Source organism: Salvia miltiorrhiza, chromosome 3, assembly GCF_028751815.1.
Source record: "Salvia miltiorrhiza cultivar Shanhuang (shh) chromosome 3, IMPLAD_Smil_shh, whole genome shotgun sequence".
Classification (NCBI taxonomy): domain Eukaryota; kingdom Viridiplantae; phylum Streptophyta; class Magnoliopsida; order Lamiales; family Lamiaceae; genus Salvia; species Salvia miltiorrhiza.
The window spans coordinates 62,231,229-62,258,708 of record NC_080389.1 but is presented as its reverse complement, the minus strand read 5'-3'; the positions used below and the strand labels follow the sequence as shown (position 1 = coordinate 62,258,708).

Sequence of the window (27,480 nt, the reverse complement as noted above, 5' to 3'; positions counted from 1 at the left end):
TTAAGAAGCGGGTTGAGAAAGGGGCGTATAAAAGAATACTCAAAGGACTTGAATACGCGTGAAATATTCCTTAAAAAGGAAAAAGGCATAGGTCGCATAAAAAGGGTACTCAAAGAACTTGTATACGCGTTATATTCCTTAAAAGGAAAAAGGCATCGTTAGGGGCTTGGCTAAAACATTATCAGAGTTTGCAACGGAAGATGTAACTGAAATAATCAGTGTTTATAGCGGAATGCATAACTGAGATACATGTATGAAGACATGTATCCTTTCTGAGCCTACTTTAAGTTCGACAAAAACTCCACTCAGCAACAACACTTCATCGCCCATCACAGCTCAACCTGCACAAACATAAACATCGAAGGGCTAAGTACAAGAGTACTTAGTGGGCAGTTGCCAAGCATATAACATAACATCATTAACAATTTCACAATATCGCATAAGAGGCATGAGTTTCTTTCATATCCTTTGCTCATTAAACATTTCCAAATTCATAAATAGCATAAGGGCATTCTTCATCATTAACAATCATAAACACGCATCGTGTCGTGGAGAAGGCCTTCCCCAACGAACACGGGCATCGCACCGTGAGAGGGGGCCTCCCTCAGCGGTCACGGCATCGTACTATTGAGGGAGGCCTCCCCCAATAGACGCTGTAACACTGGCATACTGGCATACTGGCATCGCGCCGCGAGAGAGACCTCTCTCAGCGGACACGGGCATCGCGCCGTGAGGAAGGCCCTCCTCAGCGGACACGGCATCGTACTGTTGAGGGAGGCCTCCCCCAACAGACGCAAGCATCAAACATAAGCATAAACTTATCAGCATAAAGCATTCAAGCGTAAATAAGCGTAATCAAGCGTAAATTACATAGGCGTAAATCATTTAACGTGCAGCATAATAAAGCTTAACTCATTTAAGCGTAATAAAGCATACCACACTTGAAGATCCAATTTGCATTTTAAAAGCATAACACTTGCATAACATCTTATTTACGCGTAAGAAATTGCCCACCTCAATTGTTCTTAAAGCTGGCGTGGAGTCGTTTCTTCTTCGGCTTCACTTTCTGTCGCCCGGACCTTCATTGATGAAGAGTCGATAAGTTCGTGAAGTAATTGTCATAAGACAAAGTCTAATTCTACGTGCCTAGGGTATCTTTTAGTGTTTTAGGGTTCTAGCATCCATAATTCGTTACATTAAAGACAGTCAAAAATCAATCATACCTCGTCTAATCTCATTCAAACACATAGGCAACACAAACACATAAGGCACATAAGAATCACAATCAAACATCATCAAAACATGCTCTGTTTTTACACTGACTCAACTTCAAAATTTAATCTGTTCTGACTCCGACATCTCCTGGACTCGAGACTCATACCGAAAGAAAGATCTTCGAATCTAGTTTCATATAAAAAAAAGTAGAGTCGAAAACTCCAAGTGGTTTGAGAGATATGACGTTTTTACCACGATCTACCATGTTCGGCAGTTTTGAACAATCGAAAACTTGGATTTTTGAAAAATAGTAAACGTTGTCAAACTGGGCTCAACTTTGGTGGATATCTAGCTAACACAATAAGGTTAATACCATAAAAATTTGGAAAGCTAGATCACACAGGAAGCTACTGAAATAAATGACTCTTTCATCTGTTCTCTGAAATTCTCGGTAGTTATGTGCAGTTTAGGTTTCGCATTTTAAAGAAGTATCAAACGAAGTTGGAATGGCTTGAAATTTTACCAGGGTACTCAAGACTCATGTAGGGACTTGCTATAAAGTTTTCAAAGCTATTAGACATCGACAAACCGTCGATCACAGTAGGTCAGTAGGCCTACGAAATTCATATTTATAAGTCCTTAAAAAAAATAATTTATATAAATCCAGAAATAAGAGTTTAATCCCAAAAATATTCATTAAAAGTCCATCATAATTTAAATAAAGAACGGACCTCATTTAAAATAAATATTCCCAAACTTGTTACGCACATATACTAAATCTTTCATGAAACATCCTTTAAAATAAACTTTGATACATAGAAAATAATTCAACAACTTGAGCTCTTAAGGGGTTATTTTGCAACAGACACCAAATCTGCCTCGGATCTCCAAATGAGGCTCCAAAAGACATTCTGGAAACTAGACATTTCAAGGATCATTCTTCAATTTGAATCGAATGAAAAACAATTCAAACGAGCAAGATATGCCCTCTCAAAGATGGGTATTTAACAAGCAAAAATCTGAAAATTTCAGATTTCCAGATTACAACCAAGTCAGTGGGCTTTCTTTAAAAATTCATATCTCCCTTTACAAAACTCCACTGGGAACCCCAAGGGTCAATCTGGAAACCAGGGAGAGATCATAACACTCTCCAGTTGGATTTACTCTAAGAACATTCATGGTTTAGAAGATATGACTATCTAAAGTTCAATGCACAAAAAGAGTTCAAGTTTGGCAGATTCAGAACATAAATCGGAAAAACCACTTTAGGCTTCACCAAAAATTCTAAAACTGAACAAGTAAGTTCCCAACATGTCAGTGAATATTCAGTAGAAAGATAGGCTTGAGAATCAAAGATTTAAGTCGGTATTTGCCACCTCAAAGTCGTAGGTTTGTAAAATCTACTGGATGGTACAAGGAATAAGAACTAGATTTCAAGAATTTATACCGGTTGTTTCCCTTACTCAAAAATGGTGAGGCCGATTTCAAAAGAAAGATACGGAAGTCTAGAGTGACATATTCAAGTTTCAAAGGTTTTCACCGATTGAAACTTTACTTATGGCCTCCCAAAGATTGTTTACCAAAAATGTATTCCAGATGGGCAGTGATGTTTACAAATTCATAAATAAATCATAAGAGCTTCAAACCTTCTGAGATTTTACCAAAGTATATAAAACATATGAAAGATAATACACAATTAATTTGGGAATTTTTGGGAACCGTTTGGATGGCTGGAATCGCCTTGCAAAACACTGTCGGAGCAGTGTGCTTATGGCAGATTCGCTGCCTTACCTCATGCACGGTTTTTCACCCAATAAACTCTACCAAAATAATCATCCAAAATCATAAAACATATCCTCACATAATTTAGCACACATATGTGTAAAAATCCATGGCCATAAAGCATTTTCAGTTGAGAAAAAGCAAAGAAAACTCACCCTCGAAGCACAACCTTCACTCTAACTTTACGCCCTAGTTTTTCCACGCTCTCCCTTGCTTTGCTACTTCTCTTGGGGCATCAAGGGCTTCTATGGAGTGTGATAATGGTGGGAGAAAAGTTGTGAGAGTGGAGGAAAGGAGGAGGGACGAAAATGGAGGGAATATGGAGGGGAAGTGAGGCTTTTACTCTTCTTAGTGGGGCTAAAGGTTGTGTGAGGATATGTTTCAGCCAAATGACTTAAGTGGAGGGAGTAGGTGGGTGTGGGAGTGTAGTGGTGGAGTGGAGTTGGTGGAGTGGAGTTGGTGATTGAAGAACTTTTGCTTTTGCTAATTGATTTGGTTGTCTTCTTGATTGATTATGCTATGTATGAAAGAGGCTTATGATGTTACTCATGTGGTCAACGTATATACATGCTTCATGCTTGAGGTCTAAATTATGCTATGGTATGTTGATAGTGTAGGAGACATTAGGGAGTGGAAAGAATAATGATGATGGTAAAGTAAATAGAATTGAGGTTACTAATAAAAAAAATCATCTAGCTTGATTAATATTAATTAATCAAGTATTTGTAAAACTAATATTGGGTTCTACTAAATAACGACGCTTCGTTATAACTCTCTACGAATTAAATATCTAATTTAACTCGTTCTTATGATTCGGAATTAGATCACGACTTCCAAGTAAATAATAGAAATAATATTTCTATTAATAACTTGACTTTGCTAAGTCAGTTATTAAACTGGATAATAAATTATTGAATGGCTCAATAATCCTCGTCGCGTTTTTCTCATACGTTATAAAAGTATAAAGCTAAAATAATAACTCCGTTTCTGATAAAAAAAATCAGGACCATAAACTGGATTCATTTATAAAAATTGCATTTACTAGTTTTACTCATAATTAAAAGAGCGGGCTACTACATACTACCCCTCTTAACAAAAATTTCGTCCCGAAATTTGCATATCTCTGCTAAAACAGTTCGGGGTATTTTTCCTTCATCTTGTCTTCAAGTTCCCGCGTAGCTTCTCTTGTCTGCGGTGTCTCCATAAGATTTTCACTGATGTGATTGAGACTGATTTCGCAAGTGTCCACGTATTGCTGGCAAGGGGGTGCGGGTGTTCCCAATTACTGAACCTCGTTGTCTGTTGGGGCATTGCGTGGAGTAGTGACCTTTTTGGCCACAATTGTAACAACCGTTAGTTCCAGCTCGACAGATACCCCTATGCATCTTACCACAATTTGGGCAAGGTGAAATTCCTCTCTGACTTTGGCTACCCCCAGTTGACTCGAGGTTAGTTCGTGCCTCGTACCTTGGTTGAATAAATTGTTCGGCCCGTTCCTTTTCTTGCCACACTTTCTTACTAGTCTGATTGATATTGTCTTCGTTGTTGTCCCACTTGCGCTTCCCTTTGAGAGTATGTGAGGCTACTGGTGGATCATTTGGCATTGAGATCAATGGTGGGGCAGACTTGTCTGACGGCATTGCAGCTTCAATGTCAAGTGCCCTGTTCAGAGACTCCGTGTATGAGAGTCCTCCGTGGCTTGCTAGAGCCATCTTAATTTCGTACCGTAGACCGGCACAAAATTTTTCTGCCATCTTCTCATCTGTGTCCACTTGTTGTGGAGCAAACCTCGACAGGTTGCAGAATTCCTTGTCGTATTCAACCACAGATTTATTTCCTTGCTTCAACTCGTAGAACTCAGCTTCTTTCTTCTTCCTATAGCTTTTCGGAATATATTTATCATATAATCCCGTCTTAAAATCTTCCCAAGTATAACTTGCCCATTGTTCAGGTGTCAGAATTTTTCGACGTGCTTCCCACCAGAAGTCAGCTGATCCTGTTAGTTGGAAAGAGACGCAAGATAGGCGCTCCTCATCAGTACAACGTAGAAAGTTGAAAATGCGTTCCATTGCACGCACCCAAATCTCAGCTTCAGCCGGTTCACTCGTTCCGTCAAACGTAGGTGGATTTTGCCTTAAAAAGAGTTCTTCGACTCTCCTAGTCGGAGGCGGAGGGGATGGGTTATGTCCTCGAGCATCTTGTGGTTCTTCGGGTACAGCGTTACGGTTTCTGCGATTGTTATTGTTTTTCGCAGGGCGTCCTCTCTTAGGCGGCATTCTGATAGCAAAGATGTGCCAATTAGTACACTCTAGCATAATCTAATACAAGCCTCAAAAGAATTCTTGTAAATGTCAACTTAATATAACTTGTAAACAAGTCATGACTCCAATGACATCATTGATCATTGATGTAGTAAGCTTTAAGGGTCCTTAGCATCTCATTTCCATGAGTCATATCAATTCTTAAGCATATAATATCACATCATCTAAACTGGATACTTAGGCATAAGTCATGGAGATTTATAGCGGCTATAATATCATGAGCTTAAAAATTATTCTATACGTATCACTTATCTTGCTTCCTTCACTATAGCCACCAAAAGATACAATTTAATTTCTTCTATGTTTGCTTCTATGTTCTGTAGTAGTGGTGATCTCATATCTTAATAGCTCTATGTTCATAGGCATACTTAATCGCACTTGCGTAAATCATTTCATTCAATAACAACTTAACATGGCTATTGACAGTTACTCACTTTGCTATTACGATAATTCTCACTTTTTGTAAACATTAACTCAAAACTTGGAAGAGCTTACCATTCTGCTTCGTTGAGTGTGATGCGATGAAGTGCTGAGCTTTGTCGATTGAACTCTAGACACTTTAGTGATCAATTCAAAGTTTGGCTTAAATAAACTCTTAGGCTCAGAGCAAACGAACTGCTCTGATACCACTCTGTCACGACCGGCCTTAATTAAGGATAATTAATCCGGGAAAACCATGACTGGGGAAGGGAAATTAAGAAGCGGGTTGAGAAAGGGGCGTATAAAAGAATACTCAAAGGACTTGAATACGCGTGAAATATTCCTTAAAAAGGAAAAAGGCATAGGTCGCATAAAAAGGGTACTCAAAGAACTTGTATACGCGTTATATTCCTTAAAAGGAAAAAGGCATCGTTAGGGGCTTGGCTAAAACATTATCAGAGTTTGCAACGGAAGATGTAACTGAAATAATCAGTGTTTATAGCGGAATGCATAACTGAGATACATGTATGAAGACATGTATCCTTTCTGAGCCTACTTTAAGTTCGACAAAAACTCCACTCAGCAACAACACTTCATCGCCCATCACAGCTCAACCTGCACAAACATAAACATCGAAGGGCTAAGTACAAGAGTACTTAGTGGGCAGTTGCCAAGCATATAACATAACATCATTAACAATTTCACAATATCGCATAAGAGGCATGAGTTTCTTTCATATCCTTTGCTCATTAAACATTTCCAAATTCATAAATAGCATAAGGGCATTCTTCATCATTAACAATCATAAACACGCATCGTGTCGTGGAGAAGGCCTTCCCCAACGAACACGGGCATCGCACCGTGAGAGGGGGCCTCCCTCAGCGGTCACGGCATCGTACTATTGAGGGAGGCCTCCCCCAATAGACGCTGTAACACTGGCATACTGGCATACTGGCATCGCGCCGCGAGAGAGACCTCTCTCAGCGGACACGGGCATCGCGCCGTGAGGAAGGCCCTCCTCAGCGGACACGGCATCGTACTGTTGAGGGAGGCCTCCCCCAACAGACGCAAGCATCAAACATAAGCATAAACTTATCAGCATAAAGCATTCAAGCGTAAATAAGCGTAATCAAGCGTAAATTACATAGGCGTAAATCATTTAACGTGCAGCATAATAAAGCTTAACTCATTTAAGCGTAATAAAGCATACCACACTTGAAGATCCAATTTGCATTTTAAAAGCATAACACTTGCATAACATCTTATTTACGCGTAAGAAATTGCCCACCTCAATTGTTCTTAAAGCTGGCGTGGAGTCGTTTCTTCTTCGGCTTCACTTTCTGTCGCCCGGACCTTCATTGATGAAGAGTCGATAAGTTCGTGAAGTAATTGTCATAAGACAAAGTCTAATTCTACGTGCCTAGGGTATCTTTTAGTGTTTTAGGGTTCTAGCATCCATAATTCGTTACATTAAAGACAGTCAAAAATCAATCATACCTCGTCTAATCTCATTCAAACACATAGGCAACACAAACACATAAGGCACATAAGAATCACAATCAAACATCATCAAAACATGCTCTGTTTTTACACTGACTCAACTTCAAAATTTAATCTGTTCTGACTCCGACATCTCCTGGACTCGAGACTCATACCGAAAGAAAGATCTTCGAATCTAGTTTCATATAAAAAAAAGTAGAGTCGAAAACTCCAAGTGGTTTGAGAGATATGACGTTTTTTACCACGATCTACCATGTTCGGCAGTTTTGAACAATCGAAAACTTGGATTTTTGAAAAATAGTAAACGTTGTCAAACTGGGCTCAACTTTGGTGGATATCTAGCTAACACAATAAGGTTAATACCATAAAAATTTGGAAAGCTAGATCACACAGGAAGCTACTGAAATAAATGACTCTTTCATCTGTTCTCTGAAATTCTCGGTAGTTATGTGCAGTTTAGGTTTCGCATTTTAAAGAAGTATCAAACGAAGTTGGAATGGCTTGAAATTTTACCAGGGTACTCAAGACTCATGTAGGGACTTGCTATAAAGTTTTCAAAGCTATTAGACATCGACAAACCGTCGATCACAGTAGGTCAGTAGGCCTACGAAATTCATATTTATAAGTCCTTAAAAAAAATAATTTATATAAATCCAGAAATAAGAGTTTAATCCCAAAAATATTCATTAAAAGTCCATCATAATTTAAATAAAGAACGGACCTCATTTAAAATAAATATTCCCAAACTTGTTACGCACATATACTAAATCTTTCATGAAACATCCTTTAAAATAAACTTTGATACATAGAAAATAATTCAACAACTTGAGCTCTTAAGGGGTTATTTTGCAACAGACACCAAATCTGCCTCGGATCTCCAAATGAGGCTCCAAAAGACATTCTGGAAACTAGACATTTCAAGGATCATTCTTCAATTTGAATCGAATGAAAAACAATTCAAACGAGCAAGATATGCCCTCTCAAAGATGGGTATTTAACAAGCAAAAATCTGAAAATTTCAGATTTCCAGATTACAACCAAGTCAGTGGGCTTTCTTTAAAAATTCATATCTCCCTTTACAAAACTCCACTGGGAACCCCAAGGGTCAATCTGGAAACTAGGGAGAGATCATAACACTCTCCAGTTGGATTTACTCTAAGAACATTCATGGTTTAGAAGATATGACTATCTAAAGTTCAATGCACAAAAAGAGTTCAAGTTTGGCAGATTCAGAACATAAATCGGAAAAACCACTTTAGGCTTCACCAAAAATTCTAAAACTGAACAAGTAAGTTCCCAACATGTCAGTGAATATTCAGTAGAAAGATAGGCTTGAGAATCAAAGATTTAAGTCGGTATTTGCCACCTCAAAGTCGTAGGTTTGTAAAATCTACTGGATGGTACAAGGAATAAGAACTAGATTTCAAGAATTTATACCGGTTGTTTCCCTTACTCAAAAATGGTGAGGCCGATTTCAAAAGAAAGATACGGAAGTCTAGAGTGACATATTCAAGTTTCAAAGGTTTTCACCGATTGAAACTTTACTTATGGCCTCCCAAAGATTGTTTACCAAAAATGTATTCCAGATGGGCAGTGATGTTTACAAATTCATAAATAAATCATAAGAGCTTCAAACCTTCTGAGATTTTACCAAAGTATAGAAAACATATGAAAGATAATACACAATTAATTTGGGAATTTTTGGGAACCGTTTGGATGGCTGGAATCGCCTTGCAAAACACTGTCGGAGCAGTGTGCTTATGGCAGATTCGCTGCCTTACCTCATGCACGGTTTTTCACCCAATAAACTCTACCAAAATAATCATCCAAAATCATAAAACATATCCTCACATAATTTAGCACACATATGTGTAAAAATCCATGGCCATAAAGCATTTTCAGTTGAGAAAAAGCAAAGAAAACTCACCCTCGAAGCACAACCTTCACTCTAACTTTACGCCCTAGTTTTTCCACGCTCTCCCTTGCTTTGCTACTTCTCTTGGGGCATCAAGGGCTTCTATGGAGTGTGATAATGGTGGGAGAAAAGTTGTGAGAGTGGAGGAAAGGAGGAGGGACGAAAATGGAGGGAATATGGAGGGGAAGTGAGGCTTTTACTCTTCTTAGTGGGGCTAAAGGTTGTGTGAGGATATGTTTCAGCCAAATGACTTAAGTGGAGGGAGTAGGTGGGTGTGGGAGTGTAGTGGTGGAGTGGAGTTGGTGGAGTGGAGTTGGTGATTGAAGAACTTTTGCTTTTGCTAATTGATTTGGTTGTCTTCTTGATTGATTATGCTATGTATGAAAGAGGCTTATGATGTTACTCATGTGGTCAACGTATATACATGCTTCATGCTTGAGGTCTAAATTATGCTATGGTATGTTGATAGTGTAGGAGACATTAGGGAGTGGAAAGAATAATGATGATGGTAAAGTAAATAGAATTGAGGTTACTAATAAAAAAAATCATCTAGCTTGATTAATATTAATTAATCAAGTATTTGTAAAACTAATATTGGGTTCTACTAAATAACGACGCTTCGTTATAACTCTCTACGAATTAAATATCTAATTTAACTCGTTCTTATGATTCGGAATTAGATCACGACTTCCAAGTAAATAATAGAAATAATATTTCTATTAATAACTTGACTTTGCTAAGTCAGTTATTAAACTGGATAATAAATTATTGAATGGCTCAATAATCCTCGTCGCGTTTTTCTCATACGTTATAAAAGTATAAAGCTAAAATAATAACTCCGTTTCTGATAAAAAAAATCAGGACCATAAACTGGATTCATTTATAAAAATTGCATTTACTAGTTTTACTCATAATTAAAAGAGCGGGCTACTACACAATGCCATGGAGTGGCAATCACCATTGGAGTATGAGGACCATTTCAATAGTTGGAATTATGAAATTTCTTATTCCACTCAAGAAGGCTTCCAAGGGGGAAATCGATACTATCAAGAGGAGAAATCAAATTCAAAAGACGATCTCCTTCAATGCTTCATAGCTACACAAGCTTGGATAGAAAAAAGTCTAGCAAAATCGGAGGTTATGCTAGAAGAGCAAAGAAGGTCTTTGGCTACCACTATGGAAAATCAAAAGCGAATTGATGATTTGTGCATGGCCATTAGCCTTCAAAATGGAACCTTGTATGAGGAACCAATGCCAATGCTAAGTGAAGAGCCTCAAGAAGTTGAAGAAGAGTATGAAGAAGATGAGGATCAATTCTCCAAACCCCTTGAAGTCGAGAGCCCAACTTTTCCAACACAACCTCTACAATTCCAAAATGATAAAGATTTCACAAGTTTTAAAGAATGCAAAGTCAAAAATTTTGTCGATCCTTACCTCAACACGGGCGATTCTATGAAGGCTTGCTTCTTTCACTTTTATTTATCTTCATCTTTTGATTTTCACTTTGATTTGTCTAATAAGGAATTGTTTGAGTGTGGTGGTACTCTAGATGGTGAACGAGATTACCATGACGCCCGGGATGTCTCAAGAATTGCAAAGCCACCATATTTTTGGGTCGCGGTGGATGGTGCATGCAAATTTGATGAAAAATGGCCACCGCCTAAGCCTCCACCTCGTTTGTGAGTACGAGACAAGTAACCATTTTCTCCTTCATCCAAACTTATTTCTCCTTTGTGTGAAATAAGTTTGGGGGGAGGGTGAAGATGGGTTACTTATCTCGTTTATCCGTTGTTTATTTATTTAGTTAGTTTAGTTTTCGAATAATGAGATTTTGTCTCTGTTTTTGAGCTTTTCCTTGTCTTTTGTTTTTGAGCTTGATTGTTGAAAAACATGAGTTGGATGAAATGTGTGTTGGGCTTATGATATGAATGTTGCTTTTGAAAAGAAATTGTGTGTATCACTTGTGGATTATGCATGAAAAGTTTGAACTTGTGACAAGTGAGTTAAATGTTTTGCCTCCAAGAACTTGATAATGAGCTTGTAAGATTTGAGCCATTGATTGTCATATTATCACAATCTCATTTTGTTCTTGAGTGTAAATCGATTGAGCATGTATGTTGGTCTCTAGAACTTGCCATGAGTCCTCTCTTGAAAATAAAAGTAGATGTGTTGTTAATATTGAAGTGATTTAAGGCCATCTTTGTTAGCCACTTGACCCCAATTGTGCCAAATTCTCATATGATCCTAGTTTACCCCTTTTGTGCCTTGTAGCCTTTCTTTGAATGAACCAATGATAAAGGGGTAGAACTTAGAGTGTTAGTGGTTGCTTTGATGAAGAAAAAAGTTTGGGAAATGATTGAAATTGCTTATCAAGCTTTGATTGTGTGAAAATCACTAATCCCCTATGAGCTCAAAAAGAAAAAGAAATGAAAACGAATGTGAATAAAAGAGCATAAAGGGGAGTGATTTGCCTTTTGAATCATAGCCATGATAGATATCACTAAGGATGAAAAGATGAAATGTAGGGATTTTGGTTTTTGATTGATAAGAGAAATGGTGAAGTTGATTTGTTCATTGTGATTGATGGATTGTGGGATGAGTCACTTTGCCTAAAAAAACTACTCACCTTACCAAAGAGCCCTCATTACAACCCAATGAAAGCCCTTTTTGATCTCTATTTATAACACATTGAAGCATAGAGAGTTAGGACAAATGGCAAGCCTATGGTAGATTGCATGCATTGTTTCGAATTGAGTGTAAACACGTCTATTCTAAACACTTGAGAGTCGAGTGCATCATTGAAACATTCACCTTGTGAGGATTCAAGCTTGGAGGCTATAATGTTGAACTTACTATCACTTGTGACTTCTTGAAATGCATATCTACTTGTGATACACTAGTGAAATATTTTGAAAAAAATTGAAGCCCTTGAAATGACACCAATTCATTCTCACATGTTTGTTATCTTTTATTTCTCTTCTCTTTGTTGTTTGGGGACAAACAACGCTTTAAGTTTGGGGGGGTTGACAAACATGGTTTTCGTACCTCAATATCGCATGAATTGTTGTCATTTTCCCCCATGAATTGATTGCTAATATGTGTTTGTATCCCAATTTTGAGTTTTGTTGAGTTTTAATTCCTTGGTGTAGTTTTGGAGTGATTTCAGGGAAAATCAAGAATTAATTGGAGGATTTTGAAGACATGAGATCGAAGTACGTCTCGAGAGGAATCCGTGAGCGCAAACGGCGACCAAATCCGAGTCCGGACGAGGGAGAACGGAGCAAAACGAGCGGTCTGCGCAATACGCCCAGTAGCCCGCGGTCACCACCCGCGGCCGCGGGGTGGGACCGCGGGTCAGCTGTTCCCGACTCAGGAGACACCCGCGGTCACCACCCGCGGCCGCGGGGCGGGACCGCGGGTCCCCTGAGCATCCCCCACGTTTGAAGGCCGCGGACGCGGGCCGTGACCGCGGGAAAAGGGCGGGGCTCCCCCAAATGGACCCCAAACGCGTTTTTAACCCCTTTCTCCCCCTTTTCCTCACATTATTCATCATCCCCAACAACACACACCCACTTCATCTTCCCCAACACTCCATTTCCAAACCCTAGCCTCTATTCTCTACCATTTTTTCTCTCTTCCACACACAAGAACAACACCAAAATCAAAGAAAGAAGGGGAAGACTTGGAAAGGAGCTCATCAAGACTATATGATTGAAGATCAAGATTATAGGATTTGTCTATGAATCTCTATCTCTCTATATCTTTATTTATGTTTTCTTATGACTTGAGATTTGCTTTTATTATGAATATGCTTGGCTAAAATCTCTTATCTTAGGGATTAGATTAGATGGATTTGTAATGGATTGATTTCTTTGTTCTATATATATCTTGATTGTGCTTATTGTTATCTTTTCAAGTCCTAGATTTATCTCTTGTATGATTGGTTGGCCACCTTTTGTGCATTTCTAATTTGTGATTTGAATCGGGAGAGGATAATTACAATAGATTAGGAGTTTGATACATGTCATCTCAATAAACCGGGAGGTTGAGAGTTGGGTGAGGGCTTGTTGATCTTTTGTGCTCTTGGGAGTTATAGGTTAGAAATTGACCGGGGACGGCAATTATGACCCATAATCTACTGTTTTAGTCGTCCGGGAGGGGGCTAAAACTAGTGGGGAGATCGCCCTAGATAAGTAGGCCATATCAAGATTAATATTGCTTTAGATTGAAGTTCATTACGATCCATCGAAATTTAGTCCCTAGGATAACTTTCATTCGAGTCATTCCCCAATTTATTAACTAAGTTTATCTTGTCGTTATTTTATTTACTTGCTTTATTTAGCTTTGTTTTAGTTCTCAATATCTCTTCATCTTTGGTTTGTCTAAATAGATTGAAAATAACTTATTAATAATATTTAGAAGTTTAAATTCACCAATCCTTGTGGAATACGACCTTGCTTCCCTTATATTGCAACTACACCGTATACTTGCGGCGTGGTGAAAATATTAGCGAACAAACCCCATGGACGAATCGAACATTCAACACCATTTCGCCATTTTTTCAACCAAAGGAACAAAAGATTAAATTAAAGAAAATAAAACACAACATCGTCATCTACATACCAGTTCTCTTTGATTTCGTAATCACCATTATAGCTAATTGCCCGGTAAATTCTTTTTTTCTCGGTTGTATGAATCGTCCGCTGGCAGCGGCGGAAGTGATGAAGTGAGAATAAACCCTACGAATAATAGTCTAGAATTTCTTCACAAAATTAGATTAGATATGTCAAAGATACGGTTCAACTCATCCAATTCCTTCACTTCGCAGGCAATTAAATTTCCAAATAAATGGGGCACTATTTTCGGAAGAAGGTTGGTGAAGATAAACAGCCGTTTTTTTTTTTTTTTTTTACAAAAATAGCCTTCTGCGATTTTTATGTATGAATCACACATTGATTTAATTATAACCGATCCGTAAGTAAAAGATTAATCTGGACGGTACGATCAAATAAATCTATGGTTAAAATGTATTCCTATTTTAAACACTTAAGGGTGTTTTCACCCTAGCCCAACCCTATATATATATATATATATATATATATATATATATATATATATATATATATATATATATCCCTTGATATAAATACTTAGAATCTTGTGTGCTCATGCTATAGAAAATACCTGAAAATGAGATTGTTTTGCGCAATGTAACTTCCATGCTCATAATTAATAGTGTATCCTGTAAATAAATATTTATTTTGTAACACGACAATAATAAATAATAATAAATAAATAACAACAAAAAGGAATGTTAATAATAATTATAAGTATAACTATAATCATATTGATATGGCAGCAAAACAATTACTATATCATTATATTTAAACAAGTACTCCCTCCGTCCCGCTTCAAATGTCTCCTTTCTTTTGGGCACGGAGATTAAGAAATGTGTAAAAAGTAGATAAAGTGGGTATAAAGTAGATAAAGTGGGTTGGTGGAAATTATTTAAATATTAGGTATAGAGAGAGAGTGTTTTGCCAAAAAGGGAATGGGTCATTTGGAGTGGGACAACCCAAAATGGCAAATGAGACATTTAGAGTGGGACGGAGGGAGTAATATGTTTGATGTATTAATTTATTCTAGAATATGTTAATAATGGAGATTCACAGATGTTATGTTAATAATATAGATTCACAGATGGCACTTATGCTCGAAAAGTAAATCTACCTTCTTTTTTTCTTTAACATTTATTTTAATGAATTTTGTGAATTAAACCACATGAAGGTGCTAAAGCAGGAAGCTGTAATGCCTTCTTTGCATGCTTAGACAAAGGACATCTCATATGGTTTTGCATTGTATGCATAAGCTCTCGCATCTTTTTATCGCTGCAAACACAGAAACATGCTTTCTCTGAGGAATTTATTCACTACTACATTTAATGGATCCAATTCTTTCTTCCCCTCTACATAACTGATACAAAAGAAGATTAGATGCTGGGACAGTCACCTTTAGAAATCATTCAGCTGTCATTGTGAAATCGTTCTTATCCCTTTTGTCAACTGAAGAAAATCCATTATGTGGTTCTTGCTGAGCAACATGAAGCTCTGTTAATAGGCTTCATTCTTTAACTATTCTAGGAGATGCTTTTCAAATTTCAAAGAAACTTCATAAATCAGGCTAAATACTACCAAGAATGCATCGGGTTTTGGAATATACTCACGGGAATATAGTGTGTGAATGGGGGTGCCTACACAAATATGCAAAGTCGAAGGTCTCACATGCAATTTGATTAAATGCATGCATGCAGCTGTTGTGTAAGTTCAGTTGGATCCGTTGTGATTCAGTTGGGAGCAGCATCTGTGCAGCGTAGCAGATTTTTCCCTTTTGTCATATTTGATATGTATTTTCTTTCCTTTTCACATATTCCAGCAGATAGATTGAGAGCACGCTGTGTGCATGACTTGAGAGGAAAGATAAGGAGAGTTACAAAAGAAGAGAATTAGGGCTTGAAGCTTGGTTGTTGCTTCTTTGATTGATTCTCGTTTTTTGTACTTGTATTCTTGATCTCGAGTTGAATAATATACATCGCAGTTAACCCTCCGTGGATGTAAGCCGAGAGGCTGAACCACGTAAATCGCCGCGTCTACGCTTCTTGGTTTTCATTCTTGTGTGTTGATCGTGTTTGTATTTGAGGTTCGAGAAGCTGCGATTGCATCTTGTTCCTAACAAAGTGGCGCCGTCTGTGGGAAGCGATTTTGCGATCGGTGCGAAGAATTGAAAGATGGCGACGGCGAAGTTCGAGGCGGAGAAGTTTACCGGAAAAAATGATTTTGGGCTTTGGCGATTAAAGATGAAGGCCATGCTGATCCAGCAAGGCCTCTTTGAAGCACTCAGTGGAGATGAAGGATTACCTGATGATATGAAGAAAGCAGATCGCATGAATCTGATGCAGAGAGCACACAGTGCTCTGATTCTTTGCTTGGGCGATAAGGTGTTGAGGGAGGTGTCCAAGGAGACAACCGCTGCCGGCGTTTGGAAGAAACTCCAGGATACATATATGCAGAAATCTCTCACCAATCGCCTATATATCAAGCAGAAGTTGTATTCATTCAAGGTCTCAGACACAAAGAGCCTTGAAGATCAAATGGAGGTTTTCAACAAGATTCTGGATGATCTTGAAAACATCGATGTTAAATTGGATGATGAGGATAAGGCAATCATCCTTTTGAATTCTTTGCCCAAGTCTTTTGAGAATTTCAAAGATGCCATGTTGTTTGGCAGGGAGAAATCAATTTCTTTGGAGGAGGTTGAATCGGCTCTAAGAACTAAGGAGCTACAGAGATGCAACTCATCAAAAGCTGAAAGTTCCACTGCAGAGAGTCTATCAGTGAAATCGAAATACTCAAAGCAAAGGGGCAAGAAATCTGAAGGAGATTCCAAGAAATCATCACAGGAAAAGGGCAAGGATGGAGCTGAAAAGGAGACAAGGACTTGCCACTACTGCAAGAAACCTGGTCATCTGAAGAAGAATTGTTTCTCTTGGAAGAAGAAACAATCAACTCAGGGACAGAAAACAGATGAAGCAGCTGTTGTAGAGCAGGAGCAACCAGCAGAGGTGCTAAATGTCATGAGCTGTGGAGTTTCAAATGATTGGATTTTGGATTCAGGCTGTAGTTTCCACATGACACCACACAAGAGCTGGTTCATACATATGCAAGAAGGTGACCATGGGCAAGTTCTGTTGGGGAATGATCACTCATGCTCAGTGAAAGGGATTGGAGATATCAAAGTAAAGCTCAATGATGGATCAATCAAAATTCTCTCCCAAGTAAGGTACATCCCAGAGCTTAAGAGAAATTTAATATCTCTTGGAATCTTGGAGTCTAAAGGCTGTCACTTCATATCTAAAGATGGAGTTATACTTGTTAAAAGGGAAGAAAAAATTATCCTGAAAGGAATCAGGAAGCACAGCCTATATTACCTTGATGGATACACTGTTATAGGGAATTGTGAGGCTAATAGTGAAGATAACTCGAGGCTGTGGCACATGAGATTGGGTCATGTAGGGGAGAAGGGAATGAATGAGATGCTAAAACAAGGAATAATTGATAATCCCTCCAGTTTCAAAGTGAAAGAGTGTGAAGAATGCATCATGAGTAAAAGTAAGAAGCAGCCATTTGGGAAGGGCAAGCATATCTCAAAGGCTCCTCTGGATTATGTGTATTCTGACTTATGGGGTCCTGCAAGAACAACCAGCAAGGGAGATGGAAAGTTTTTCATGAGTATAATGGATGATTATACAAGAAAACTATGGATCTACATACTCAAAAGCAAGGATGAGGCATTTCAAAAGTTTAGAGATTGGTGGAGTGAAGTAGTAAATGAGAAAGGAACTGGGGTCAAGTATTTGAGAACAGACAATGGTCTAGAGTTCTTGTCAAAAGAATTTCAAGATTTTTGTGCTGAAAAGGGTATCAAAAGGCACAGAACCGTTCCAGGAAATCCACAGCAAAACGGTGTGGTGGAAAGGATGAATAGGACAGTTTTGGAGAGAGTGAGATGTATGCTTTTGAGTTCTGGAATGCCAAAGCATTTTTGGGCAGAGGCTATGGATACTGCATGCTACCTCATCAATAAATGTCCATCATCAGCTCTAAACTTCAAATCCCCAGATGAACTTTGGAATGGACATCCACCAAACTGCTCATTCTTAAAGCCTTTTGGGTGCAGAGCCTACTGTCATGTTAAGCAAGATAAACTTGAACCCAGGGCTCTGAGATGTGTATTCCTTGGGTATCCTAAAGGAGTGAAGGGCTTCAGATTATGGTGTACAGAGCCAGGGATGAACAAGCTGATAATTAGCAGAGATGTTACATTCAAAGAGCAGGTTATGCCTTATCTTGAAGCAAAAGGTGCTGATCAGAATTCAGAAATGAATATTTCAGATAATGTTATATTTGAGGTGGAGTTGCTGCATGAGAAGAAAGACTCAGACAACCAACCACCAGAAAGTACTGATGATCAGCATGATGATGGAGGACCAGATCTGTCTGATTACATGTTGGCAAGAGATAGGCAAAGAAGAATCATCCATCCTCCTACAAGATATGGAGATGCTGATCTTCTAGCCTATGCTCTAAATGTAGCAGAAGAGGTGGAGTATCAAGAGCCTAGCAGTTATTCAGAAGCTATGAGAAGCAAAGAAAAAGATAAGTGGCTGGCAGCTATGCAGGAAAAGATTAACTCACTCCTCAAGAATAATACTTGGGTTCTGGTGAAAAGGCCTAAGTCTCAGAAACTGGTGAGCTGTAAGTGGATTTTCAAGAGGAAAATCGAGATTGTATCTAATAAAGAATATGTTAGATACAAGGCAAGGCTGGTTGCTAGAGGTTTTACACAAAGAGAAGGAGTGGATTTTAATGAGGTGTTCAGTCCAGTGGTTAAGCACTGTTCAATCAGAATCTTGCTAGCATTAGTAAATCACTACAACCTTGAGCTTCATCAGTTAGATGTTAAAACCGCTTTCCTCCATGGAGATTTGGAGGAAACCATTTATATGACTCAACCAGAAGGGTTCATGCTGCCTGAAAATGCTGATAAGGTTTGTTTGTTGAAAAGATCCCTTTATGGATTAAAACAAGCTTCAAGGCAGTGGTATCTTAAGTTTGACAGTTATATGATGGAATTGGGATTTACAAGATCACAGTATGATTCTTGTGTATACATCAGAAAAGCAGAAAATGGCAGCTACACATATCTACTCTTGTATGTGGATGATATGTTAGTAGCTGGGAAGGATCTTGCAGAGATAGAAAAGCTAAAGCTGGAGTTAAATGATAAGTTTGAAATGAAGGATCTTGGGTGTGCAAGGAGGATACTTGGTATGGATATCAAGAGAGATAGAAAAAGAGGGTATCTGTGGTTAAATCAAGAGGATTACATTCTGAAAATCTTGAGGAGATATCATCTACATGAATCCAGAGCAGTCTCAGTTCCTTTGGGCTCACATTGCAAATTGGAGAAGAAGCAAAGGCCATCAAACAAATCAGAGAAAGAAGAGATGAGCAGAATTCCATATGCTAATATGGTGGGAAGTGCAATGTATACTATGGTGTGCACTCGGCCTGATATTGCTCACTCAATCAGTGTAGTTAGCAGGTATATGGCTGATCCTGGTAAAGAACATTGGTTGGCTCTGAAATGGCTGTTCAAATACCTAAAAGGAAATGCAGCATTGGGGATTATGTTTAAAAAATCTACTTTTGAAAAGGATGATATTTTGGTTGGTTTTGTTGACTCTGATTATGCAGGGAATATGGACTCCAGAAAATCACAATATGGATATGTTTTCAATTTGTTTGGCACTGCTGTGAGTTGGAAGTCAAGTTTGCAATCAGTTGTGGCCTTATCCACAACCGAGGCAGAGTATATGGGGCTGACAGAAGCAGTGAAGGAAGCCATTTGGCTTAAAGGGATCGTGTCTGAATTTGGAGTAGAGCTGGGAAAGGTCAGTGTGCTCTGTGATAATCAGGGTGCTCTGCATTTAGCAAAACACCAAGTTTTCCATGAACGATCAAAGCACATAGATGTGCGTTTGCATTTTATCAGAGACATCATAAGCAAGAAGGTTGTTGAGGTGTTGAAGGTGTCAACGGATGAAAACGCAGCAGACATGCTAACTAAAGCTTTATCTGGTGAAAAATTCAGGTATTGCTGCAAGTTAGTGAACTTACTCTCTTGTTAAGTTTTCTTTAAGGGGGAGCTCTGTAATGGGGCTCAAAGATTGAGGGGAATCTGGTTTTGGTGTATATTGTTTGTTGCATATTATTGTATGCAAGGTGGAGATTTGTGAATGGGGGTGCCTACACAAATATGCAAAGTCGAAGGTCTCACATGCAATTTGATTAAATGCATGCATGCAGCTGTTGTGTAAGTTCAGTTGGATCCGTTGTGATTCAGTTGGGAGCAGCATCTGTGCAGCGTAGCAGATTTTTCCCTTTTGTCATATTTGATATGTATTTTCTTTCCTTTTCACATATTCCAGCAGATAGATTGAGAGCACGCTGTGTGCATGACTTGAGAGGAAAGATAAGGAGAGTTACAAAAGAAGAGAATTAGGGCTTGAAGCTTGGTTGTTGCTTCTTTGATTGATTCTCGTTTTTTGTACTTGTATTCTTGATCTCGAGTTGAATAATATACATCGCAGTTAACCCTCCGTGGATGTAAGCCGAGAGGCTGAACCACGTAAATCGCCGCGTCTACGCTTCTTGGTTTTCATTCTTGTGTGTTGATCGTGTTTGTATTTGAGGTTCGAGAAGCTGCGATTGCATCTTGTTCCTAACATAGTGGAAGATGTAGAGAGAGAGAGGCAACCTCGGAGAAGGTGTGCAGTATGAATAAACCACCAAACATGATGATAGGAAGTCTCTTAGGAGCTCGAAGGGGTTAAGCAAATTAAATAATATTGAAGCATTTGTTATATTTGTGGAATGCACTCAAAGAAATCAACGTACTCATGTCTCATATAAAGAAATAACAGTTTGTAGTTTGAGGGCTTACCTACCTGACTGGAGAGCGACATATAGAGCCCTAGACGGTTGACGGCGAGAGGGCGAGACAGCAGATGGGAACGGCAGCGATTCGTTAGCCGGCCGGAGGTGCCAACGGCGTCGACGTGAGCAGGTGCGCGCTGATTGATCAATATGTAGTTTCGCCAGAATTAGATTATAAACCAAAATCACAAACTTGAAGCTTGGTTGGCGGCGAGAGGGCGAGACAGCGGATGGGAACGACAGCGATTCGTTGGCCGGCCGGAGGTGCGAATGGCGTCGACGTGAGCAGGTGCGCGCTGAATGATCAATATGTAGTTTCGCCAGAATTATTAGAATTCTAAACTAATGCTAATCTATTTGATGTATCCGATAACTAATGCAATAAGCTATTAAAGCTTTAGAGAGAGAATCCTAATGCAATTAGAATTCTAAAGTAATGCTAATCTATTTGATGTATCCGATAACTAATGCAGCTATGCTAATCTATTTGATGTATCCGATAACTAATGCAATAAGCTATTAAATTTATTTTATAAATATTATAATATAAAATATATGATAGGGGTAAAATAGGCAATCCACAAGTTGTCACATAAAATGCTTAGGCTCTTTTTCTATTAGTATAGATAAGAACTTGAACCATACCATTCAAATTGTTAGCACCAAGATATAACTCCCGAAGAGATGTTAAGTAGCCAATTTCTGAAGGTATCTCCCCAGTTAAAGAGTTGTAAGAGAGTCTCAATACCTCAAGCCGTGAACATTGGGATAGATTTGTGGGAATCACACCACTCAGCTGATTTTTAAAACTGATGAATAAGAAATAACTTAATTAAGATAACATGTCATCTGAGTATCATCTCATACAGACCTTAACAATTAAGGTGTTTTCCACCTTAATTGGAGCTTACGTGAATTAGTAAAGACGACGTCATTTTTGTGAGATCTAAACAACACAGTTTCGCACAATTTCAAATTTTTTTTCAAGTTATAAAGTACTCACTCCGTCCACCAATTCGTGCCTTACCCAATTTTAGTAACTATTTCCTTAACAAATAAATCATTTTTCTTAAAAGTCGTGCTCCTTTCTTCACTCAACAAATAAACAATACATTTTTTTCTTAAAACTCGTACCCCTCCCCCTAGGACACGAATTGATGGACGGAGAGAGTAACTGTATCTTGTACTTGCACCATATATGATTTCCAATATCTAGCAATTTTATTGTAAACAATGTCGTAATATAAAGGAGGACTAATCCACGTAAACTTCATCTCAACAATCTAATGATTGAGAAAAAATTAGGGGTTGCAAAATTTAAAAATATGATGATTTAATTCGTCACACTTCAAAAATCACGTTAAAATAGTAACTTCATGTTTTTTTAGTCTAAACCCTAATGCTATTGAGAAATGAAAAAGTCAATGAGCGCAATTGCGAACGCACTAACACGTAGGAACGAACTTAAAAAGATATGCTGTCATGTCATGTGATTACATTCTTTAATTAAGCTTCAAACAGAACATGACTATAACCTTCACTTACAAAATAAAACCCAGTTTCTTGACGCTAAATTTTAGGGTCGTTGCCGCGTTCGATCGTTTCCTTCAATTACTACATCCACATTTAAGTTTAAATCCATATATATACACACTCTAATGCAGTACTAGATTCCAAAAAAGCTTGCATCAGCAACTCTGCATTCATCTTCATCTTCCACCAATAATCTGTTATCTTGTTCAAATCATGCGGGTATACATACTACATGTATATATCAATTTTCCTTCTCAAATAAATTATCTGCAGATATCTAATTACGTGATCCTTGTTCAAAAAATAGTTATTAAGATAAAGTTCAGATGCAAAAAATGCAGATCCAAGGCCATGACTATTGCGGCCATGACATCAGGTGATTATAGATCAAAGGGGCTTCAAAATATACTATGCATTCATGTATTCTCTTGCTTTTATTTTTTCTTTCCTAACTGTGTTTATATGTGGAAAGGTGTGGTGTCGGTGAAGCTAGAAGGGGACGAGAAAGATCGAGTGGTAGTCATCGGAGACGAGGTCGATGCAGTCGGAATGATAATCTTACTGAGGAAGAAAGTTGGTCATGCAACCCTTGAACTTGTAGCTGAACTCATTGATTAGATATTTGAAACCAACTTATACTTTTCATTAACAACATTTACTTGTCTGTGTATATACTATACTCCTTCATTAACAAAAGGTGCATTTGTAGCATAATTTCAATAAAATCAATATGGAAGTATTCAATCTTTCTTGCGACTATGATTCATAGACAAGCTCTTTCCATTTCAAAGCAGGATACAAATAGAAACAATATTCTTCATATATATCAGCAGTTATGAAACAATTTTTTAGGATGCTGTGAAAGAAAATGAGAAACATCTTAACCGAATCTGGTGTCTACATATTTACCATATCAAAGGCTAGTTCCATGGGCATTACATCAAAAGCTCAATACAGGCAATGCTACTGATAAGTTTAAACTTAAAATGAAAATTTAAGTTTAAACTTAGCACAGTAAGAGTTTGAACGGCACATGTCTGTTGGAAGACTTCCACTCAATTCAATGCCTGTCAAATCTATAGTCACCAAGGTCGATATGTTGAATATGGCTGATGATATAGCACCGGATAGACGATTGAATTGAACAGATAGAGTTTGTAGACTTTGAAGTCTCCCAAACTCTTTTGGAATTTCTCCACTTAGAGAATTGTAAGATAAGTCAAGCAATTGTAGGTTTGTGAGGTTTGAGAGCGATTTTGGGATGGAACCTATGAAGCTGTTGTTGCGTAAAGACAAGTACTCTAATTTTGGTAAGTGACCCAACATCGGAGGGATGTCTCCGGTGAAGTTGTTGAGTCGGAGAGATATGAACTTCAAACGGCGAAGGAGAGACAGTTGGTGTGGCAAATGTCCATAGAAAAGGTTGTTGGAGAGGTCGAGGGAGACGAGGAAGGAGAGGTGGCCGAGCTGTAGTGGAATGGTGGCGGAGAGAGCCATGTTGGAGAGGTCGAGGGAGACGAGGAAGGAGAGGTGGCCGAGCTGTAGTGGAATGGTGGCGGAGAGAGCCATGTTGGAGAGATTCAAGGCAGATACTCTGTGGTGGCGCAAGCTGCAAGTGACGCCAATCCAGCTGCAGACGGAGGTGGAGTTGGTCCAATTAGATGCAAGTAAAAGAGATGTATGTTTGAGTGAAAGAAGGGCAGTTTGATCAGTTGCAAGGCTCAGAGGTTGTTTGGCTTTGGCTTCAGAAGAAAGCATTTGGAAGGTTATGGTAATTAGGAATGCATACTGCAAAATGCAATAAAGCTTTTTCTCCATGGCTGCAAATTGTGATTGATGTATTATGATAATGAAGTCGCTAATAACTGCATCCAACAATCATCATCATATATATACACAAATATTACAAGACTTGAGAGTCTTCATGGTTGTGGCTTTTGATGTCTAGCTTTTTTGTTGTTTGTTTTTCCCTTTGAGTGTGATATATTAATATGTCAATTATGATAATATTGCAGGCTATATTAATCTTTATATCTATAAATTTATAATGCAATGATCATGATTCCGATTCATACAACATAAATTTCAATATTTTTCTAAACTTTTTGACTTAGAAAACTTGTAGTGGTGCATGGGACCTATCTATGTTTTTCTGTTTCTTCCACTCCTTTTTCACCTTTTGGAAAATGGATGCATCTTGAATTCTTGATCATCCCAACTAATCTTTGCGAGTCTTTTCTTTCATTTCATTTCATTTCCACCTATTAATTCAAGTTTTCTAATTTTTACTTTCTCTAGTAAAATAAAGTAAAATTATATAAGGTACACCATGTATAGTCCATTATATATTATCCCGAAAAATAAAAGTTGATACAAGACAAAAAATAAAGTGCATCTTTTGCAAATTAATCGATTAAACCAAAGCTTTTAAAAAAGCTGTAATATATATGGTCTAAAGAGAAAAGGGGAAACTCGAATTCTTTGCTTTAGTTTTTATTTAAAGCAGTCCAAAAGCGTCTTTACTTGGACACCAAGTGTCTTAGACACCATCATAAAAAATCAGTTTTTTCTTGATGTTTAATTTGATTGATTTTTTTCTATTTAGTGATTTGTCTAAAATATTATTTTCAAAAATATATTCAATCGATTTTGTTATTATTTTTATTTTTATATTTTTTAAATATTTTTTTCCAAGTTTACTAATTTTTTATATAAAAATATATAAAAATTGAAAAGAATAGCAAAATCGGTTGAATATATTTTTGGAAATGATATTTTAGACAAATCACTAAATATCCAAACAGCTTTATTTTTTGACCAAATCTGATTTTTTATGAAGGTGTCTAAGACATCCGGTGTCCAAAAATCACTCCCCATTTAATTATATCCAAACAGCTTTATTTTTTGACCAAATCTGGGGACGGCTGATCAACATACAACAAACAAATTACATGTAAAAAACATTACTATTATCTATGTATGTAATATATAAAAGAGGAATTTACTCTCTTCATCTTAATTTTCCCTCCAATTTTTATAATCTCTCTTCTCCCATCAATTTTTTAACTATTTTTTCTCTTCTTTATTTATAATTTTAATTATTTTCTAAACATCATCAAATTTAATTTATGAGAAAAATATTCAATGCGCATCTTAAGTTGTTTTCAGAAGATCTTTAATATGTTATAAAAGTCATAAAAATGAATTTAAAATGAACAGGTTATTAAAAGTTTAAAATATGTTTTTTTTCCCCCTCAATTTGTGAGGTCGACAGTTTGATGATAGGGAATTGATCGTAACCCTCAAATTCAAATTATTTTATCGGCAAATTAATAGTTTGGATTTAAAATCAACCTAAACTTGTAAAGATAGCTTAGCTCCGTACTTGCTAATCACATATAAGGGCATCACTGGTATGTAGGAATGAAATGAGAATGGAATGGTGATTCCTGTGCCCATTCCCAATCCTATGGCATGTATAGTTTTTGTAATGAGAATCGTCATTTCCGATGAAATGCCTATTCCCATGCATATGGGAATGCCTAAAAAAAGTTTATTTTTTTAATTAAATAATAATAATAATAATAATAATAATAATAATAATAATAATAATAATAATAAAAGTATAGTGTAAAATATGTAAATTCATATTTATTATATAGTAAAATTTTATTACTAAAAAATGAAACAAGCCAAGTTAGATGGGACGATCCAAAAAAAAACTATGCCAAGTAAAGTAGAACTGAGGAAGTATGTTTTAATTGTGTATGATAACAAATACCCTCTTTGTCCGCCTGAGGATGACACGCATTTTAAGAAAATTTGTGTTGTATATTTAGTGAGTGGATAAAAGGGCCCATAAATTAAGAATAGTGGAAAAGGTTAATTAGGTTAGTGAATGAACAAGAAAGAATCCACGAGTTAGTGAGTGAAGAAAGAGATCCACAAATTATACTCCCTCCGTCCCACCATTTTAGTCCTTATTCCATTTTGAGATGTTCCAAAAAGATAGTCCACTTTTCTAATTAATACTATATAAAAATATTGTTTTTACTAAATTAACCTTATTTAATGCTTCACTTAAATGTGAAAAAGGATGTGTGAAAATAATAGATAAGGGTATAAAAGATAAAAATATAAAAATTAAATGCATTTTCTTAATATGTGTGAAAAGTGGGAGGGGACTAAAATGGTGGGACGGGGGGAGTACTAAAAATAGATTAAGACATCTTTTTGTGGACATACTAAAACGACAAATTATGACATTTTTTGGTGGACGGAGGGAGTATCGAATTCCAAATCAAAACATAAGCTCCAGACACACTATCACATTGTTCAGTAAACATATTAATATACCTAGTTATGGCCTATGGGCACGCGATCATTTCTAAATAATTTTTCTAAACTGTAATATTTTGATTTATATTTATTGTGATTTTAGCAATTTAATGTATTTAAATGAAATTTATAATTGATATTTCGATGAGTGAAAATTAACCTTATCCATTGTTCAAGTGTATGGGCAGGCCCAGTACTATTAAGTCCACATAGCGCAAACCAAGGCGACATAACCAAATTTTTCTTTGATTTCTTTTATTTTGGAAAGAAAGGGGGTCATGATATTGTTGTAATATTTTAAAAATTATGTTAAAATTAAAAAATACTGAAAATTATTACATTTATGGACAATTTACCCTTCAATCAAACTTTTGGATAACAAAAGCTATCTGCGCATTCCACTGTTTAATTGATAAGTTGAATTTTCATATTCATCTGAGGTCAAAATTTTTAATTTAATTCAACATATTCATTTGAGGTCAAATTTTTAATTTATGAATCATTGTTTTTTTTTTACTTGTAAATTCTTTTGATATAATGATTTTTAGCGGGACATGTAGATGCATGTAATGATGAAAGACAAATATGATGTGCATTAATGTGATCCATGTCGAATATGTTTCATTTTTTTTTATGATTAGAATATGTTTCATTTTAATTCTAACAAGTCTAATCCTAATTGGTTAGCGTGTGTGAAAATATCATTCCCCATTCATTACAATAGTGCGAAAACTTTTCCATTAATCGAAAGGTTTACGTAGAATTTTATGCGACTTTTGTCTTTTTTGAGAAAATGTGACTTATTTTTGGAAATAATGTAAAGCGAAATTGGATTCACATTCTCAAAAAAAAAAAAAAAAAAAAAGGATATTCACTTACATGCGTTGATGCTATATATATC

The 27,480-nt window shown here is 37.1% G+C and overlaps 3 protein-coding genes across 9 annotated transcripts in view; all 3 read right to left on the bottom strand.

Moving 5' to 3' along the window:
• Positions 1-27,480, bottom strand: part of LOC131015234 (probable glycosyltransferase At3g07620) — a 1,181,237-nt gene that overhangs the window by 450,760 nt on the left and 702,997 nt on the right. The window lies entirely within an intron of this gene.
• LOC131015279 (uncharacterized) lies at positions 107-10,061 on the bottom strand. Of its 7 annotated transcripts, none has more exons than XM_057943618.1 (6): positions 9,166-10,061; positions 7,027-7,091; positions 5,814-6,353; positions 3,153-5,274; positions 1,015-1,079; positions 107-341 (listed from the first exon to the last, which is right to left on the bottom strand). In XM_057943618.1, the coding sequence occupies exon 4, from the start codon at positions 5,271-5,273 to the stop codon at positions 4,209-4,211; it is 1,065 nt and encodes a 354-aa protein (XP_057799601.1). In that variant the 5' UTR covers position 5,274; positions 5,814-6,353; positions 7,027-7,091; positions 9,166-10,061; the 3' UTR covers positions 107-341; positions 1,015-1,079; positions 3,153-4,208. The 7 variants fall into 7 exon arrangements, with proteins under 7 accessions (XP_057799601.1, XP_057799605.1, XP_057799604.1 ...); XM_057943622.1 differs by lacking the exon at positions 9,166-10,061 and adding an exon at positions 8,948-9,159; XM_057943621.1 differs by having other exon boundaries at positions 7,027-10,061.
• On the bottom strand, positions 23,223-24,059 carry LOC131019134 (putative receptor-like protein kinase At3g47110). The gene has a single exon (XM_057947820.1). It carries the CDS (start codon positions 24,057-24,059, stop codon positions 23,223-23,225), a length of 837 nt encoding a protein of 278 aa, XP_057803803.1.

Excerpts from the sequence above, each read along its gene's own strand:
- LOC131015279 (XM_057943620.1), bottom strand. The coding sequence starts at position 5,312 with ATGCTAGAGTGTACTAATTGGCACATCTTTGCTATCAGAATGCCGCCT.
- LOC131019134 (XM_057947820.1), bottom strand. The coding sequence starts at position 24,059 with ATGGAGAAAAAGCTTTATTGCATTTTGCAGTATGCATTCCTAATTACC.